This window comes from Pan troglodytes, chromosome 5 (assembly GCF_028858775.2).
Source record: "Pan troglodytes isolate AG18354 chromosome 5, NHGRI_mPanTro3-v2.0_pri, whole genome shotgun sequence".
NCBI classification, from domain to species: domain Eukaryota; kingdom Metazoa; phylum Chordata; class Mammalia; order Primates; family Hominidae; genus Pan; species Pan troglodytes.
The window spans coordinates 61640861-61658884 of record NC_072403.2 but is presented as its reverse complement, the minus strand read 5'-3'; the positions used below and the strand labels follow the sequence as shown (position 1 = coordinate 61658884).

The following is an 18024-nucleotide window of genomic DNA, read 5'->3' as shown; positions in this document are numbered from 1 at the left end:
TACACATTTTTTAACTTCGTTTTTGTTAAAATGGTTCACTTTTAAATTTTAGAGTATTTTTCATTAAAAAAGTATGATTTATTAAAAATGTGTTTTCACATTTTGTAAGCCACCCTTAAAGTGACTTCTATGATGTATACAGACAGAAAATGCAGTAAAATAGTATTTAACACAGTATGTTGATATTTAACCTAGTATAATAATATTAAACAATGAATAGCTCTATTGTTTTCTATATAAATAATATGCTCTTAAATAGATTCAATACAATATCAAAGGTCATAAAATGCATAATCGTGTTATTTCTACTCTATCTTGAGGGAGATACAGTGTTTTACAGTTAACCTATTTAAGCCTGAATGTTTTCAATACTAAGGAGCTGTTGTAAAGATTAAATGTCAGAAATAGGTAATTTTAGCTCAGAAACTGCCTGTAGTAAGAGAATAATAAATTATTCATTATAATTCAACAAATGTTTATACATTTATAAATATAATGCTAAAATTAAGATTCAGCAATACAAGTATAAATGTTAATAACAGTAACACTGTGCAGATTATTCTAAAATATATAAGTAAGTTCATATTCACAGTCATTACTGTCCCAAGGGGACTTAAGCTTGCAGAAGATATTAACAAAAGTTCTCATAGATTGTGCCACTCAACTCATGGGATTTATCCTTAAACCAGTGGTATTACTCTGTAATACTCTCTTGGTGTTTGGTATCCATAAAATAATTATATAATAAAAATAGAAAAAATATTAGAAAACTCCTTCTAAAACAGATTACATCCTGCCTGTGTTCCATTCATTTGAGAATTCACATTCATCCAAACTGGAACAGCTACTTTCATTTGACTCTATTCAGTTTAATCCTTTGTTTTGAGGACTACTTACAGATGGTGGTTACCGGGAACACTGATGACCAGGGATCAAATTAAGAGCACTAAGTCAGTTTATAAAGGCCAATGAAAAGCAGGAAAATGGAAATTACTTTCAGATAGAGATTACTAATTTGTACCAGGTTTGGTTGGGAGCCTAGTAACAAAGGTTTTGTATCTTATTACTCATCACTTGAGTCACTTGTTCCTCTTGTTCTTTAACTAACTGCTGTTATTTTACAAACTGCTTTTGTAATGTTTTCACTTAAGTCTAGGAAATAATCATGTTCATTTAAACCTTTAACTTTTTTTGTTGTTCCTTTTCTTTTTAGGGATGCAGATCTGTTCTTGTTAGACACAAGAAAGGCCCAAGCTTTAGATGTGGGTTGGCTTGTCTTTGATATCACTGTGACCAGCAATCATTGGGTGATTAATCCCCAGAATAATTTGGGCTTACAGCTCTGTGCAGAAACAGGGGATGGTAAGCACTGAATTTTATATATTTTTTTGTGAAGCTTGTTTGACACATTGAGAGTTATCGTTTTTTATGTGATATAACCAATATATGTTTTATATTTATGATGTCCAAGGCAACACATTCCATAGGGTAGTGCAAAACTATATTAGTTAGTTAATCAATTTAGAACACATTTATCCAATACATTTATTGTCAGGCTCTGGGGTGGGAGGTAAAGAAGACGTAGGTACTGCTACTGTTCTCAAGGAATTTTTAGTCTAGTGTTGAAGACCTGTATATGTAAGTAAGTAGCACTACTCTAATACAACAATACCAAAATAATATAGTTGTGGTGGTTACACAACTATACAATTTGTAAAAATTTATGGAACTGTACATCAAATAAGAATAAATATTACTATATGCAAATTATGTCTTAAAGCTTGACTAAAACAATGATAAATATGTATCAAAAAAGACACTAGGGAAGTAAAGGAGCTACCAATAATACAAAGTGGGAGAGAGGAGATGGGGATGGAATGACTCACAAAAAACTGCAGAAAAATAATACCAAGTTAGTTCTTTACGTATTGCAATGTTTGATCAAAGACTACTGCTCCAGAATTACTTGTGGAAGGGTCTGTGGGAAATCTTCACTTTTAAGAAGGTCCAGAAGTAATTCTTATGCTCACCTACTATATGCCCTAATACTGAAAAATAGTGACACATCAAAGACACCATGGGAAAGCAGAACATACATGGCTAAAGACACCTGGGATGGAGCCAAAAGAGCCACTTGGTGAGATTCTGGAGATATAAAAGTGAGCCAATGCAGATGGCTTTATGAGACTTGCATTTGAGTGATGCACGAGGTAGTAATAACACAATAGTATTAGTGAATGCATATCACAGCACACTGAGGTGTTCAATGGATCTGTGAACATAGGATGGTGACTAGATTTGAGCTATAGTCTGAAACACGAAGATGTGATTAGGGGAAGAAGTTGGGGGGCAGGCAATTCAGACATATGGAACAGAATTTGCAGACTGTGGTGATGGTGATACTGGCATATTTGCTCAGAAGGCTCAGGAAGCCAAGGCCAATATATTCAGATCTTTGTTGCCCTTTGATCACTCAAAGTTCAAACACTCTAAACTCAAATCTAGACTTGCAGGTCATTTAAAATTATATTTGTCATGATAGGAGGATAAGACATAATTTAATGGTGTCCTACCTTTAAATACTTAATATTTAATTTTAAATATTTATAAAAAACATCATGGAGATCTACATTGTGCTCTTATTCTCTACCCTAAAAATGTTATCACCAGGGACAGGGAGGATAATTTTTAAAAAGATCATTAATAAGAGAACGTATCTTATTTAAGGTTCACTGCTTCTTGTTGTCACAGAATCAGGCAAGAAAAACATTAGGCCTACAGTCTACCCCCCTCATTTTTCATTGCGGTGTTACACAAAAGTCTTGTTTAATAAACCACAGAGGTAAGTAAAAGTTGTGTCTGTCTTGGACCTTTTTCAAGGAGATTTATTGCTATAAATGCTTAAGACTTCACTATGTCGTTGTTTTACCTGCAGCCAGTTTCACAGCCTATGGATAATACCATTACCGATGCTGTGACTGCAAAGATTGTATATATGGAATGAATTTCACACACAAATTGAATATATTAAAGGGTTAGTCTAGTGCGTGTTTTATGTGTCTCAAATATATATATATATATATATATATATATATATATATTTTTTTTTTTTTTTGAGACGGAGTCTTGCTCTGTTTTTTGCCCAGGCTGGAGTGCAGTGGCGCAATCTCGGCTCACTGCAAGCTCCACCTCTCCGATTCAAGCCATTCTCTCGCCTCAGCCTCCCGAGTAGCCGGGACTACAGGCGCCTGCCACCATGCCTGGCTAATTTTTTTGTATTTTTAGTAGAGACGGGGTTTCACCGTGTTAGCCAGGATGGTCTCGATCTCCTGACCTCGTGATCCGCCCGCCTTGGCCTCCCAAAGTGCTGGGATTACAGGCGTGAGCCACCGCGCCCGGCCGGGTCTCAAATCTTGACCTAGAAAAAGAAAGTTCTCACTGAAAGTATTATAGGCAACGTTTCGACCTTCCCTATGCTCTCAAATCCAGATTTTTCCATAGCTTTTAATTACAATGTTGAATTTTCATAAACAATTCAAATATTCTGGATTATAGGTTAGAGTAAAATTATGGCTTTAAGATTATCATTAAAGGATCCTCAGAGTTCAAGCATTATAAATGTAGACTGAGTAAAGCACAAATTTAAATAATCTTCCAAGAATTCTTACAATGTTAAGCTACTGTACATTTATCGTCAGAAATGTGACTGGGAAATTGGCACTGGGGAGGTAAGCCAATCGTTCCTTCCCTGGTATGTGGCCCAAACAAGAAAAATGAAATTAGTGATATGTGCTTCTCCCACTCTCCTCTTTGGGGATATGCTTGAAATGTCTAACTAAACAAATCAAGAAATCTATGAAATATGATCAGCCTGTTTCCTTTTAATTTCCATCTTCCCTCATGCTCCACGTGGACCTTCTAAAGTTTCTCTTTTTGTTTTTCCCCCCACTCTTATCTTGTATTGGTTCTCTCTTTTACTATTTCCATAATTTAACTTCTATGTTGTTTTCAATTTATCTTTTTCTCTCTGAGAACTAGTCTATATTTTGACTTTCCCTTTCTCTATGATTAATTTTCTCTTATATTACATGGGTAATTTTACTTTAAATTACTAGTATGTTATTTTTTAGCCTAGAGTAAACTAATGTTTTACTCCTTTAAAAGGTTTCCAAATTCTATATTTGAGAGTTCGGTTTGAAATATACAGCCTTTTGTTGCTTTTCCTTATCTCTTTGATATTGTCTAATTTGAAGAATTTTCAAATGGTTAAACATGCTAGGCTAGCTGGCTTTTTGCTTTTAGGCAATACTTAAAACAGATTTTAACCAGAGGTGGAAGAGATAGGGCCTTAGGAAAGCAACTGATTCTCTGGGCACCTTAGTTTTATTAACTGCAACTTCATGGAGAATATACATGTGACATTTCCTTATAAATATGAATAACCAGATGCTTCAGCTTATTACAGCTTCACTCATTACCACTGCTTGTGTTCTCAATGTGACATTGCTTCAGAGCAGACAGACCATCTTTTATTTTCAGTAATATATTCCTAACGTTTTCTTCTAAGCAAGAGGAGTTGAAAATCATGAAAGGATGATAGGAAAGTCTGCTTTCAAATTCATTTGTAAACTACTATTCATTTATCCATTTGTCCAACATATAATTATTAAGTATCTGTGCATGCAAGGTGGCAGGTTACAAAAGCATATCACCTAAGAGACAGATATAGGTAGCTAATTTTAGAAATAACAAAGTGCCCTAATACTGAAAAATAGTGATACAACAAAGACACCATGGGAAAGCAGAACATACATGGCTAAAGACACCTGGGATGGAGCCAAAAGAGCCATGGTAGCGGTGGCCTTGAAACTGGGTCAGCAGTTAGATTCCTAAGAAATACAGATGAAGAGGAAGGGAAGTCATGGAAGTATGCGAAGTGATGGTGAGGGCAGGATAATTCATTCCTGGATGAAGAAACAGTAAGTAAATGCACACTATGTCAAAATGGCGTGGTATATTCTGGAAAAATTTAACAGTCCAGGATTGGCTAGAACAACTTTCATGTATAAAATGTGATTGCAGATGCTATTAGGCAAGTGATCTGTAAACAAATCATGTAAGGAATATGAAATCTAAATTAAATGTAATATTCTCTTGTAGCTTGATCGTGAGCCATAAAAAAGAACTAAACTTACTACTTTAATCAATCACAGTAACACCACTGTGATTACAGGTTTGAATGAATGTCAGTTTCATGAGGTCATGGGACTTGTATCACTGATTCGCACTTGTACCCTCAGTGCGTGGCACAATGCAGGTCGTAGGTATTGAAAATGTCTTGAATGGTAATTGAGTGAGTTTGTAATTAAAAAGGTCTTGTAGTTCACTTGCCACTGAACATGTTCCTCTTAAGAAGACATTCCAAACTGTGAGTTTTGGAATTAGTAACTAAACCAGTTTAATGTAACATAGGATCAGAATTTTGTAGAGCAAACCACAATACAGAAATTAAATAGTTTAAATCATAAGGAAAGGAGAAAGTCAGTGATGTGTATTATTAAATTTTGTTTAGCCTGCCCCTGTGAAGAAAAAATACCAAAAAGGTCTAAATATATTTTGGGAATCAAAAGGCTGCTGAAATCAAAAGTAGCATTTTGATTCCTCAGAGAGCCTGTGGAAATTATGTCAGTTTATGAAATACTCTTTTTAGAAATTTGACAAATGAACTGCAATGGATTTGGCAAGAGAGTTCAAGAATATTTTATTATTTTTTCATGCTGAATAGATAATTCTCAGAGCTCCATATGTTTGTTTCAGCAAAATAATACAAACATATGAGCAAGCAAATGAAAAAATATATTGCCGCTTCTTAATGGCAAAATTTAGACATTCCAGACAAGATGTTATATCCAATTTTACAAAATTGGTTTTAAAGTTCTCAAGCACTTTCTCATGGTGGTTAATAAACCTCTATGATAAAATAAATTCTATTTTTGTTTTTAATAGCAAATGAGTAGGCTTAAATCTGTCCTAAATTATTGTAAGATTTCTAGTTCCCTACATTATAATGATACATTAATTAACTGACATACTAGGTGTTTATTAACATTGCTAATAAATCTACAGTAATGATTTTTCCTATACACATATGCACATAGTTTATTACACAGATAGCAATTTAATCTAACTTTAAAGACTTGAGTTTTCCCCCCAAACACTATAATTTTCCGTTATTTGATGCTTTATATAGCTTAAGCCTTCCAAGTAGATTAATTCTTTTTTTCAAACTTGGGTTTATAGAATAATTTAGAGATTGAAAAACAAAGATAGCATTTTGGGGTTCATTAGAATGTCTTTTAAAAAGCCCTATGTTTTCAGACATTTTCGGTTTGGCAATACTCAGAATGAATTTTGCCAGTGACTTTTTTTCTTTCTATTCAAACTTGCTTATACATCAAGAAAAATTCAATCCGTATGTTTCTGATTCATTTGTATTCAAGTCATCAAAATGTTGTTTTGTCAGAGTTGTTTAATGTCCAAGAAACATTATAAGGTTATTTTTCAGAAGTAGGACTTAAGAGCCATTTTGAAAACAAAGTCAGCATAATTTTCAACCACATCAAGGTAAAACTTCAGGTTTAAAGTCAGAAAGTTTAAAGTTTCACTAAATTTTGTACCCAAATCAAGAAAAAAAAAGATTTCAGAGGTATTAAACTGTCAAATTAAATTATATGATCACTGATACTTAAATGTAAAATAAAGAAACATTGCTTACAGTAACTTAGAATTTAAAGTTTTGATATTTAAATGAGGAGGATAAATGAACAGATAGCTACATTCTGGAAATAAACATTTTAAAAAGAAATCATTAGGAAAATTAGATTAAAATCTGGGCTCTGATAAAATACTTACCATTCTAGCCATTGCATCAATAAAATGAGTGTGATAGTAATTACCTCACAAGGTATGTGAAGTTGTATTAGATGATAGTAGCTGGCACATGGTAGGGCACAAATAAAGTTCTGTATGATAAATTGGACTAGAGATTGCACAGACTTTTCACTTACATTAGCTCTGGTTATCACTCCTTTAACTTGGGACTAGTTCTTTTATTGTGGAGGTTTTGCAGATGATTTAAATACATTTTAGATAAATTCACAAGTGATAGTCCACAGGGAAAAGGTCAGATTGATATATATTCTGAAACTTTGAGTTGACAGCAGAGTATATAGGCAGTTATGTTATTAAGCTCATGTTTAATAACATTGATTGATAAAATAATTACTAATAAGAAAGTTTTAACCTGTTTCAATCTACGGTGTGAAGTCAACAGAAATGAACCCATTTTGTTCTTAGAAAAACAACATATTTTTGGAGATTACTAATTTAATCAATGAAAATAAGGGAAACAAGCTTTTCGTAATGCAATAGGATTATATATGGGGCTAATTTATTAAAGGCTGGCCAACATTAGCATAAAAAAACTCCTGTTTAAAATGCCTCAGGACAAATTACTAGTATTTGAGTTAGTAAACCTATTAGTAAGCGTTAAACAGTAGAATGGATTCTTACAAAGATAATTGAATTACAAGCAGGATTTTAATGTTCATAGAACACAAGATCAAATAAATATTAGTAGTCTTTGATAAAGAGTAGGGTCCAATGGTCCCTAATACATGTTGTGCTGATGTTTATAGCAAACCACATAAAATCGCCACCATGTAAATGGTATTTCCCAAAAAATGCTGGGAAAGCTGAGATTTTAGATTTTGAGATTTAGATTTTAGAAAATCAGAGATTTTCTAAAAGTACCAACAGTTTAATCTTCTTTTATTTTCACCAATATTATTCTGCAAACTTCAAATAAAGTCTTTTGTTATCAGGACAATTATCTTGAAAGTGGGTAATTTTGCATTTCATTACCCAGGATGCTTCTGTGTTCTCTCCTTTTCAACCTGTGATAATTTTTGTTGTTGTTGTTCATTCCCAGTAATTGACAACTGTTACAGCTATGTTAACAAAGAACAGGATTCATCTTTTTCTTCAACATTGGGTTGTTTTTCATTCCTACCTGCACAGTAATTTAACGTACTGATAACATTTCTTTTCCAAATTAAAATATCCAGTAATATTTCCTAAATGTATTCTGTTAAACTCAGTTTTTCCAAAATTGCCACATCTTTTGAATTGCAGTATATTCCTAATTAGAAACATATATTCCAGTATCTAAAGTCCACATGTGATTATATATTAAACAAAGATATAATTTACAACTGAATATTCTTTTATGTTTATAAAATTTAAGTGTATTTGTGTGAGAAATGCAGAGTTCTTAATATAATATCTACTTAAATTTAGTAAGTCCTAGAATCTGCTATTTTTAAATGGAAGTATCTGCCTAAGTTTGTTGTGTTATTCTTCGTATCCCTAAGAGAGTCGTTTTTACCTCAGGGAAAGAGCTCCAAATTAAGCCTCTGTGTTGTCAGAGGTTTAATTTATCTGTGTCAAAGGTTAGATGATCTATATGGCTGGGTAATCTGAATATCAGCTGACAGTGCTAATAAGTAGCAGAAGAAATTCAAAGATCAAGGGTGATATTTTTCTTTTTCTCCTGCTGTTTTGACTACAGTTTCTCATTATTATTTATTTAAGTTCAAAAAGTTGAATTATGTCCATTTATCTGAGGATCTTTTAAACATTCTAAGATTTGATAATATTTCCTTCTCTTATCTGAATCTTATCTTTTGAAGTAATTAAGTCATTTTTGTTCATAAAACCATATGGCTCCCCTTTTGCTGAATTTATGGTGATGACAATTGGTTTTAAATAAACAAATGAGAGAGTATCTATATCCAAGAAACTGAAAGAATCACATATCTTGCTGGAGGTTCTGAAAGGAAAAAAGAAGATATACACTTATGATTTGCTCTAGATAAATATTGTTATAAATAAGTAGTTCTTTATGTATTGTCTAATGTTTAAGGATAATTAGCTTTGACTTCTGGATTAATATTTAAGAATAAATTAGGAGGACAGCAGAAGAATAGTTATCTTCCAGTACCTGAAGAAATGAAATTAATAAATAAAATTGAACTTTTTCTCTACAGTCCACAAGTTAAATCAATGTGCATAAAAGGCAAACTGAGGGCTCTTTACAAAAGAAAAAAAAAGCCTGAATAATGGAAGCCAATGGCCTTAGAATTGTTTGTTCTGTGAGGAATAAGCTCTATGTGACTTGAGGAATTCACTATTTAGTTGACTTCTTGTCTAGGAATTATACAGCATAATATAAATTTTCAGGTAATTTCTACAGTCACTTACAACCTTGCTGCATCATGGAATGGTACGCCAATTGTAATCTTTAAGCATATATGTATACTTTAAGCATTATATTCATGTATAAAAAAACACTATATGTAGAGAGGGTACAGTGAATGGAAATGCATTGTCTTAGAGGAGGCTGGTATTAAACAGTTACATTCAAACCCCAACTTAAGATATGGTATAAAAATAGTGATGGAGAAACTGGTAAAGAGAAGCGAGAAAGTTAGACATGTTTTTCTGTGCGCATGCATGGGTGTGTAGACATGGAATACCCAGGCATATACACATTCTCAAGTAATTGTGTTAGGGATCAAATATAAATTCATAGTTGAAAATCTATAATAAGATTTCTAGAGAGTTCTTTTTACAGCATTTAGCAGGATTGTATTTTCTTTTTAAGTGCCATACTAAATGCTTTAGTATCATAGCAAAACATAAAACTCAATCTAAATTTTTCCATAACATTTTAGAGTGCCTTCTACTTTTATCAAATTTTTTCATCAAATTTCAAAAACATCAAAACATAAATTATCTATGGCCATGTGTTACTTTCTGAATTTTTTTTTTTTTCAAGAAATCAAGCCTTGGAGAAATATTTAAAAGATGTGGCTAAGAGAAACAACTATGTTGGTCATTTTAATGTGAATGTTTAGCAAAAGTGTCATTGAGAATTCCTGTACATTTATGGTAAACATGACTAGATTTCTACTGAAAATAAATATGACATAGATTTCCCTTGGGGTCTGAAATCAGTATTTGTTAATTTTCCAAACCCACAAATGCTGTGACCCATGGGTTTTCTAACTCGCGTAATGTCTTAAAGCACATCGGAGAACATAAATCTTCCCTGTATGCTTTAGTTTTTTGTCATTTGCCCACTGCATACAAATGAGCAAAATGTCTTTCATGGCAGGAGTAACTGAACATAAATAACAGATCACTGTTAAATTTCTACTTGGTTCAACCAGAGATCTCGTTAATTCTCTTATTAGCCATATAGAATTTTCATAAAATATACTCCATGTATTTTCAAACATTCTTCTTATCAACTTATTTTCTGTCTACACAAATATCCTCTTTTTTATACGCTGATTTCAGCAATACCTTTTGCCAATATCAATTTGTTCTTTCATGCTAATATTTAGTATTTTTAAATTCTACATAGTTAATCCAGGTTTAACTTTCTAGGTATATCTTTAATTCATTTTCAGTAAGAATTTAAACCATGCATTTCCTGTGATGGACAACTGAAATCAAATAAATAACATTAGTGGAAACTAATATTGCTGAGAGCTTACTCAGTGTTAACCATTTTGCTAAGCTCTTTAAATGAAATATCTACTTCTTCTTAACCCATTTTGTACACGAGTAAATGTAGCTTAAGAATAAATCTGAAAATGATTTGTTTTCAGAGCCACCCTCTTATATGCTGACTCTTACAAATTAAATTAGTCTTTTATAAATTCTGAACTGAAAAATAATTGTATTGTTATAATTTCCAAATAAAACAATGCCATTAAAAATGATTATAAGGGAGAGAATTGAATTTTTGCTGTATCTGTTGGGAATTATTTTTGGGTTTTTATATTTTCTGCCTGGAGTTTAATTGTGATGTGGTCCACAATATGTAACAGTAATTCTGTCACATTTTTTATTTTCTAAATCAACCTTTTCAATGTTTTTTGTCTCTTTGTGTAATTATAATTTGATAAATTAATAAATAGGAAAGGAGAAAAAGAAACTTTTCATCTGCTGATGATTCACTTCAACATGTAATTTAGTCAAATTTAATCTTTTTATTTAGAACTTGATAACAAACCCCCTCTTCTTAATTTAGTCTTGTATGATGATTCTTAGGTAGAAAATAATTTCTCTTTATAGTTATTGATTATAGAATATATTCAATAATAAATTGAAAGACTAAATTTTGCTGTTTTATCATGTACATTGTATAAACAATATTTTAAAAATAGTCTTTTTTTCTTTTGAAGACTTGCATCTCTTTGTTATGTCCTCTTAGGATAATTACATAGCAGTAAACATTTTAAAAAGAATAATATCTGAAACGTTTGGCATAGTCTAGTTACTAAGAAACAACAGTTCTCTTCTTCAAGTCCCAAAGCAGGTAACATTTGTAAGGGGAGAATTGCAGGTTTGATCATACTTAAGAACATCTTACACTGGCAGATCACAATAACTTAATTCGGAAGCCTTAGCTTTTGTTTTAATTTAGTTTATTTATATTTGAATGAGAGCCATATGGTTAACATAGTTTGCTTATCCAAAGTTCAGCATCGCAACTAAAAAACATATATGAAAAAAGGTTTTAAAATTATTGATTTAAAGTAAGCAGTTACAAACAGGAGTTAGTTGTGGTTCACTATCTGGCAAAATATATATTTTACTAATTTTTAAGGTTTCTTTTAATGAAAAGGGGTTCAGAAGTGCTTGGCTACATCTGTATTTCTGTTTTTGATTTTCCCTAATTCAGAACAGTAACTATAGAGCACCAGTCTTACCAAACAAATACCAAAGTCAGAAATATTTTTTAGTTTTTGTTGTTTGTCATATTTTCTCTTCTAGACTCTAGCTAAACTGATGATCTGTGGGGTAAATATTTTCATGGTAATATCAATTTAGGATCATGAAAAATATAAAATACTACTTATTGTCATCATACACTAGAGTTGACTCTTTCTTTTCTTTTCTTTCTACTTAAGTTTAACTTATTGTTGACATATCTCTCAAAGATATATTGCAAAACTAGCAGTAGTGCTGGTATTTGTATCCTGAGCAGAGAGCACAAGTGAGAAGAAAAGAGTACCTTTAATCCTTATAAGGCATGAGCAACCACAGTGTATCTATACTGCTGAGAGTTAAATTTTGCCATGCCGGTAATAAGATTATAAGAGAGAGAGGAAAACCAAAGCAGAAACAAACAAACAAAAAACAAAGGCATCTAACCATCAAATCCAGTAGTATATATTGGAAGTGGCAATCAAAATTTGGATTAGACTAATACTACTTTGACAATTAAATTATATATCCCCACTCCTTAAAAATGTATGCTAATTTCTCTGTAGTGTGACAGTAATTGAATCTAAGTTTCAATTAGAGTGGAATAGGAACTGGGGAAGCCACCTGCCTTCTTGTGGCTAATAAGAAGTATTGAGTCTTCATCTTCCTACTTACTTACTAAGGAAAGTCTGATCCTGAACTTAACGAAAGAAGCAGCTATAACATTATTCTTGGAAACTACAATACGTATGCCACTGACATGCTATTTTTCCTCCATTCTTCTCAAGGTGAAAATATTTATACAGGAACCCAAGATGAAAGTATCCACCAATCTCTAAAAAGTGGACTACTGTGTACTTAGAGGAAAAGCATACTACTTTAGTAGTGTGACAAGGCTGAGTTAAAAATCTGACTCTTTTTTGAGGCTTATTTTAAGAGGATAACAGTTGCTTTGCTGTGAGGAGTAAATAAGATGTATACAAATCAACTGGTAAAATAGTTGTCTTCAGTACATGGCAGCTGTTGCTTCTCTCTTAATTTCAGAAATGTTGAATTGGCTTTTTCAATTCCCAATGTCCCTGATCCTTTGAGACACGCTTCTTATTACTCTCAGGTACCAGTTATGTTTATATGTAGAAGTATTCTTCACGTTATTTTTCTCTGAAGTAACACAACTGATAGAAATATGGAAGTTGTACTTATGCTATGAGGTCAGATGACACTGCTGACCTAGATTGAGCACAAGAAAACACTCTTGGAAACCAGCTATTATTTTGCATGCAAATGGTTCAGGATGCTTTTGTTCTGGGGGCCAGCAAGGAATCATGGTGGTGTAAGATTTCACCTTGTAACTCGTCCCTTATGTGGGGCAGGCTAGATGGCCTTCTGGCCATAGCCAGATACATGAAAAAATGGTGAAGAAAAATTCTGCTTGCTTCTACTCAGAAGAATGCTTTATGATCAGCCTTCATATGTGAAGAAAATAAGCCCCAAATACTAAAACTCCACATTTTTAAATTTACTTTTTATTTATAATTGAAACAATATTGCACATATTTTTGCGGTACAATGTGGTGTATCAATGCATGTGTACAAAGTGTAATGACCAAATCAAAGTGATTATCATATCCATCATTTTAAACATTTATTATTTCTTTGTGGTAGCAGCATTCAAAATGTGTTCCTGCAGAAGTAGTTACTATGGCATATTACATTAGGTATCTCAGTATCAGTTCTCTACTGCATATTTTAGAAAATATAGTTCACTTTTTTTTTCACTTTCTTTATTAGGTGCCGAATAATTTATTTTTCTTCTATTTTGCTGGTACTAGACTGATCCAAAGATCCTGGAAGTAGCCTATGATCATTTGATAGGTTCATGTACAAATCAAAAGGGAAGGTCAAATATTTAACAAATACGATTTTCTGTATGATAGGCCGAGGTGGGTGAATTACCTGTGGTCAGGAGTTTGAGACCAGCCTGGTCAACATGGTGAAACCCTGTCTCTACTAAAGAAATACAAAAACTTCACCAGGTGTGGTGGCACATGCCTCTAGTCCTAGCTACTCAGGAGTCTGAAAGAGGAGAATCACTTGAACTTGGGAGGCTAAGGTTGCAGTGAGCCGAAATCACATCACTGCGCTCCAGCCTGGGCGACAGAACGAGACTCCATCTCAAAAAAAAAAAAAAAAAAAAAAAAATTTGGAATAATATAGTAGCTGGTAAAAGAATATCTCCTTTAGATACTCAGTAAGTTTCCCAAGTAACTAAGTTTCAAAGACCACTTTAATTACTATAGGTAAAATGCAGAATACTAAAATTTCACTGCTGTGAAACAAACTCAAATGTGTTTGACATCTAAAAGCTTTTTGTCGTTGATGTTGTAACACAAAGAAAGAGTTTTTAAAGTTTTTGGTTGATTTCTGCTGAAATTCTGCTTCCCTATAGTTTTACTAAAATCCCCCAGGCTTCTGAAGGAAAAGATTCTTTCATTTAAGATATGTATAATTTTTATTTTAAAAAGTCACATAATAACTGGAGAAGAAGAAGAAAAATAATTCACTGTTCTCATGATTTTGTGAAAAGAATGTTTCTACTTTCTTAAAATAAATGAGGGCTATAAGACCAACGGCTAACCAATCTTTTTGGGGCATGTGACAGATGATGTCTGTAAAGTTCATAGGACCTCAGGGGAAAGGTGCTATATATAAAGACAAGAGCTATTAAAAAGTAAGTGCTTTTGTGGAGGTAAACTACAATCCCTAGCGTGAGATTCATATTTCTAGCAGCTGAAAATAGGGACCAAGTAAAACACATTTGTTGGGCTTGTCATGCCCGAGACAGCAAGCCCCTCATTTCAGAGTGATGTCCCATGGAAGGAAACTAATCATTTTCCATCACCTCAGTCCTGCCCTCCATGCAATAAAACATTTCAGCATTCTGGACAGCTTCCACAACTGGGCACAAACCTCTGGCCATGCTGCTTTGCAGTTCTCAGCTTCTCTGTCCTCAGGCCCTACTTCCTGGAGCCTCATGATCTTGGGTTCTCAAGGGTTTGTGTTTCTCCCCCTGCATGACTTTAGTTATCCTGCCAATGTTTCTGACCAAATATCCCGTTTCTTTTCTAAGCCCCGTTACTTTATCAAACTGTGGGGCACGACAGTATCTTCTGCAAAATTTTTAGAAAGAATGTCAACACTTTAAAAAATCTCTATCCCCTTTAAACTTCTTTATCCCTAACATACCCAAATCATATAGAAAAATGGATTTCTTCTACTGCTATATGTTACCAGGAGTTGTAACCACGTTTCTTTCTTTTTTTTTTTTTGTTTTAGTAGTGACGGGGTTTCACTGTGTTAACCAGAATGGTCTCGATCTTCTGACCTCGTGATTGGCCCACCTCGGCCTCCCAAAGTGCTGGGATTACAGGCGTGAGCCACTATTCCTGGCCATAAGCACATTTCTTATCCACAGAAAACTCTCAACTCATAGTTCATATCAGTGTGTCAGGGTACTTCTACTAATAATAGCCCTTCCTGGATTTCATTTTTCCAGTCCGTCTTTTTTTTCCCCTTTACTTATGAGCCACAGAATCCTATGCTTGTTTGTACATATTATTACATTTGTCCCTTCCTTTGATTTTCACACATTACCAATAATATATAATTATCAATATATAATACTGGCAAAGTGGCTTCTTTTTTAGATTACTCTTTTAAATGTCAGTAAAAAGAAGAGACAAGAAAAGTCCAGCCAAGGTATTGTACGCCAAACCTCATTTGTTAAACAGAACCCCAGAATTACTGTGAAGAATCACTCAAAAATCTTATCCTGTTCTCTACAGTTAAAAGAAAATTTTAATACTTAAAAAATAGTTTAAAATCCCAACTTTTCCTTATTTTTGTTTGAATTTATAAAGCAATGTAAACCATTTGAAAAACAAGAAAGTAATAAGGAGGAACGCTAAATTTCTGTTTGTGATACTTCAAGTCTGTGTACTTAACTCTGGCAACAGGTCTGCGCTTTTACAATAAAACTACAAAAGATGCAAATTTTTCATCAAAGTATAACAAAGTTGAAATTTGTAGCTAGATTACAATATACTTAATTTAAGATTATAGTAAATTTAAGTATATATAGAATTTAAGTAGACAAGATTCTATCTTCCTCACATTCCTTAAAATCTCATATAAAAATGATTTATTCTGTATGCTGGGTGGTGAATTCTGTACGTTTTAAATGATCAGTTTCTAAAAAGGGTAGAATTCTAGTATAATTTAGAGTCATATAATCCATAATTTCACAGTACCAGAATCAAAGTTAATCACAGGTTGAAAATAAGTGAAGATCAGATAGATGTGTGGATGTGAGACAATGCACTGATTTGACTACTGCTAAGGAGTCCATAACAGATACTGCAAGAGCCTTTTTTGAAATGAAGAAAAGATAATTTGTGCACAAGGTCCATCACAGGTGTTTTGGGTTAAGCAGTCAATTACCGTGGGTTTAGAGGAGAAAAAAACAAACTGGAATGCATGCTAACATCTCAAAGTGATATCAACGTTTAGACTCTGATAAATCCTCAAATGAATGTTTTTCAAACTGTGTATCCTAGAGGGAAACTCAATGATCATATTTGGAACCACTTATCCTTATAACATCAACATGTGTCTGAAGAGCTGTTTTATGTCAGAATCTCCTTTAATAACTCTGTTTTGAAAGAAATAAACATTTTGAAAATCATATTTTCCAAAAGGAGTGGTCTGAAATACAAAACCGGTGAGTCTGGGATAGAGCTTTGGTTTGCCAGTCTACCTTCCCTGTGACTATAAATTTGAAATAGTTTCAGTTGTGTTCTTAGGCAAATGTGACCACAATACCCTGACCTCAGTACTTATATGAAGTCATTTGGGTTAGAGTAGCAGATCTAGAAGGATTGAATCTCCAGCCCCAATTATGACAAAATTTAGTAGTTCAGCACTCCAGCCTCATCTACATCCTTCTTGATCTCTTTATGAATAGAATAATAATTTCTTAGAAGATATCAGTCCAATCCTATCTTTGTTCACTGAGTTAATAAAACTGTAAAATAATATACCCATATATTTGCTGCTCAAATTATTTCTTTATGATTCCGGTACAATAATTTTGAGGAGAAAATAAGATGGACAAGGTATAAATATTTCTTAAAAAAACTTTTCATGAGCAAATATTTAATGTTTTTGTTTTTTGTTTTGTTTTGTTTTTGTAAATCCAAAAAGACAATATCTATGCCAATAACAAACTCTGGATGCCTACAATTATAGTCATTACCACTTTCATTTCATAATCCAAGTGTTATATGATACCCAAACCTGAAATAATTAGGAATAAACAATGTTTCTTTGGGTCTAACTGCCACCAGCAAGATCACTGAAATGTTGGCACATCCTTCAAGAACCCTTTCAATCTCCTCTCTGCTGTCTCTTCTTCCCTCCCATTTGTGTGTTTAAGCTTGAACAGCTTCCAGCAACCAAGCTTTTTACCTCCTATTACCACCCTATCCATTTAGCAGATCACATCCCTACCCTCTTTCCAGTGTCCACATCAAGACATGGATATCATACAAGGGAATTTTTCTCTTGCAATTGGAGCCACTTTATCCCATCACTGGCATTGTCTCTTGCTTTGCTTTGGTATAGTTATTGATGCACATTAAAACTCCCAGTGTTGTCAGATTGCTGCTCCGCTCAGCTTTGAGCTGGTACTACTCTTTGAAGTCAATGCTGATGACTAATACAGAAGATAATTTTGGAGCTCATTCTGTTGCTGCCATCCTGACCCAATGTGGAACTGCTCAGAAGCCATTCTTCTCATATAGAGAGAATCTTTGTTCACCACTTGTGTCACAGTCTGTTAACTAAGTTCCAAAGTAGTGCTGCCTTGTCTTCCCAGTATTTTAGAGACTTTGGGTAAAAGGGATGTATTAGATTTTCTTTGATTCCCTTTCTTTCTAGGAGTTAAACATGCATCTATTGAAGCTGTGCCAGAAGTAACTCTGAGTTATAGACTTAAAAAAAAAATCACTGCAGATCATCTTTTTCTTAAGATGACTTCTTGCCCACAAAATTGCTCAATCTTCTTTAAATATATCCTTGGGATATCAAATCTATCACTGTTCTAGCTATGCCTGGATGTTTCTG

At 33.2% G+C, this 18024-nt stretch overlaps 1 protein-coding gene across 2 annotated transcripts in view; it reads left to right on the top strand.

The window, feature by feature from the left end:
- The window catches only part of BMP5 (bone morphogenetic protein 5), a 124205-nt gene that overhangs the window by 82389 nt on the left and 23792 nt on the right, over positions 1-18024 (top strand). For both annotated transcript variants that reach the window (XM_024357240.2, XM_518553.6), the window contains exon 3: positions 1214-1362. In XM_024357240.2, the coding sequence (XP_024213008.1) occupies positions 1214-1362 (149 nt within the window). The remainder of the gene's footprint in view (positions 1-1213; positions 1363-18024) is intronic.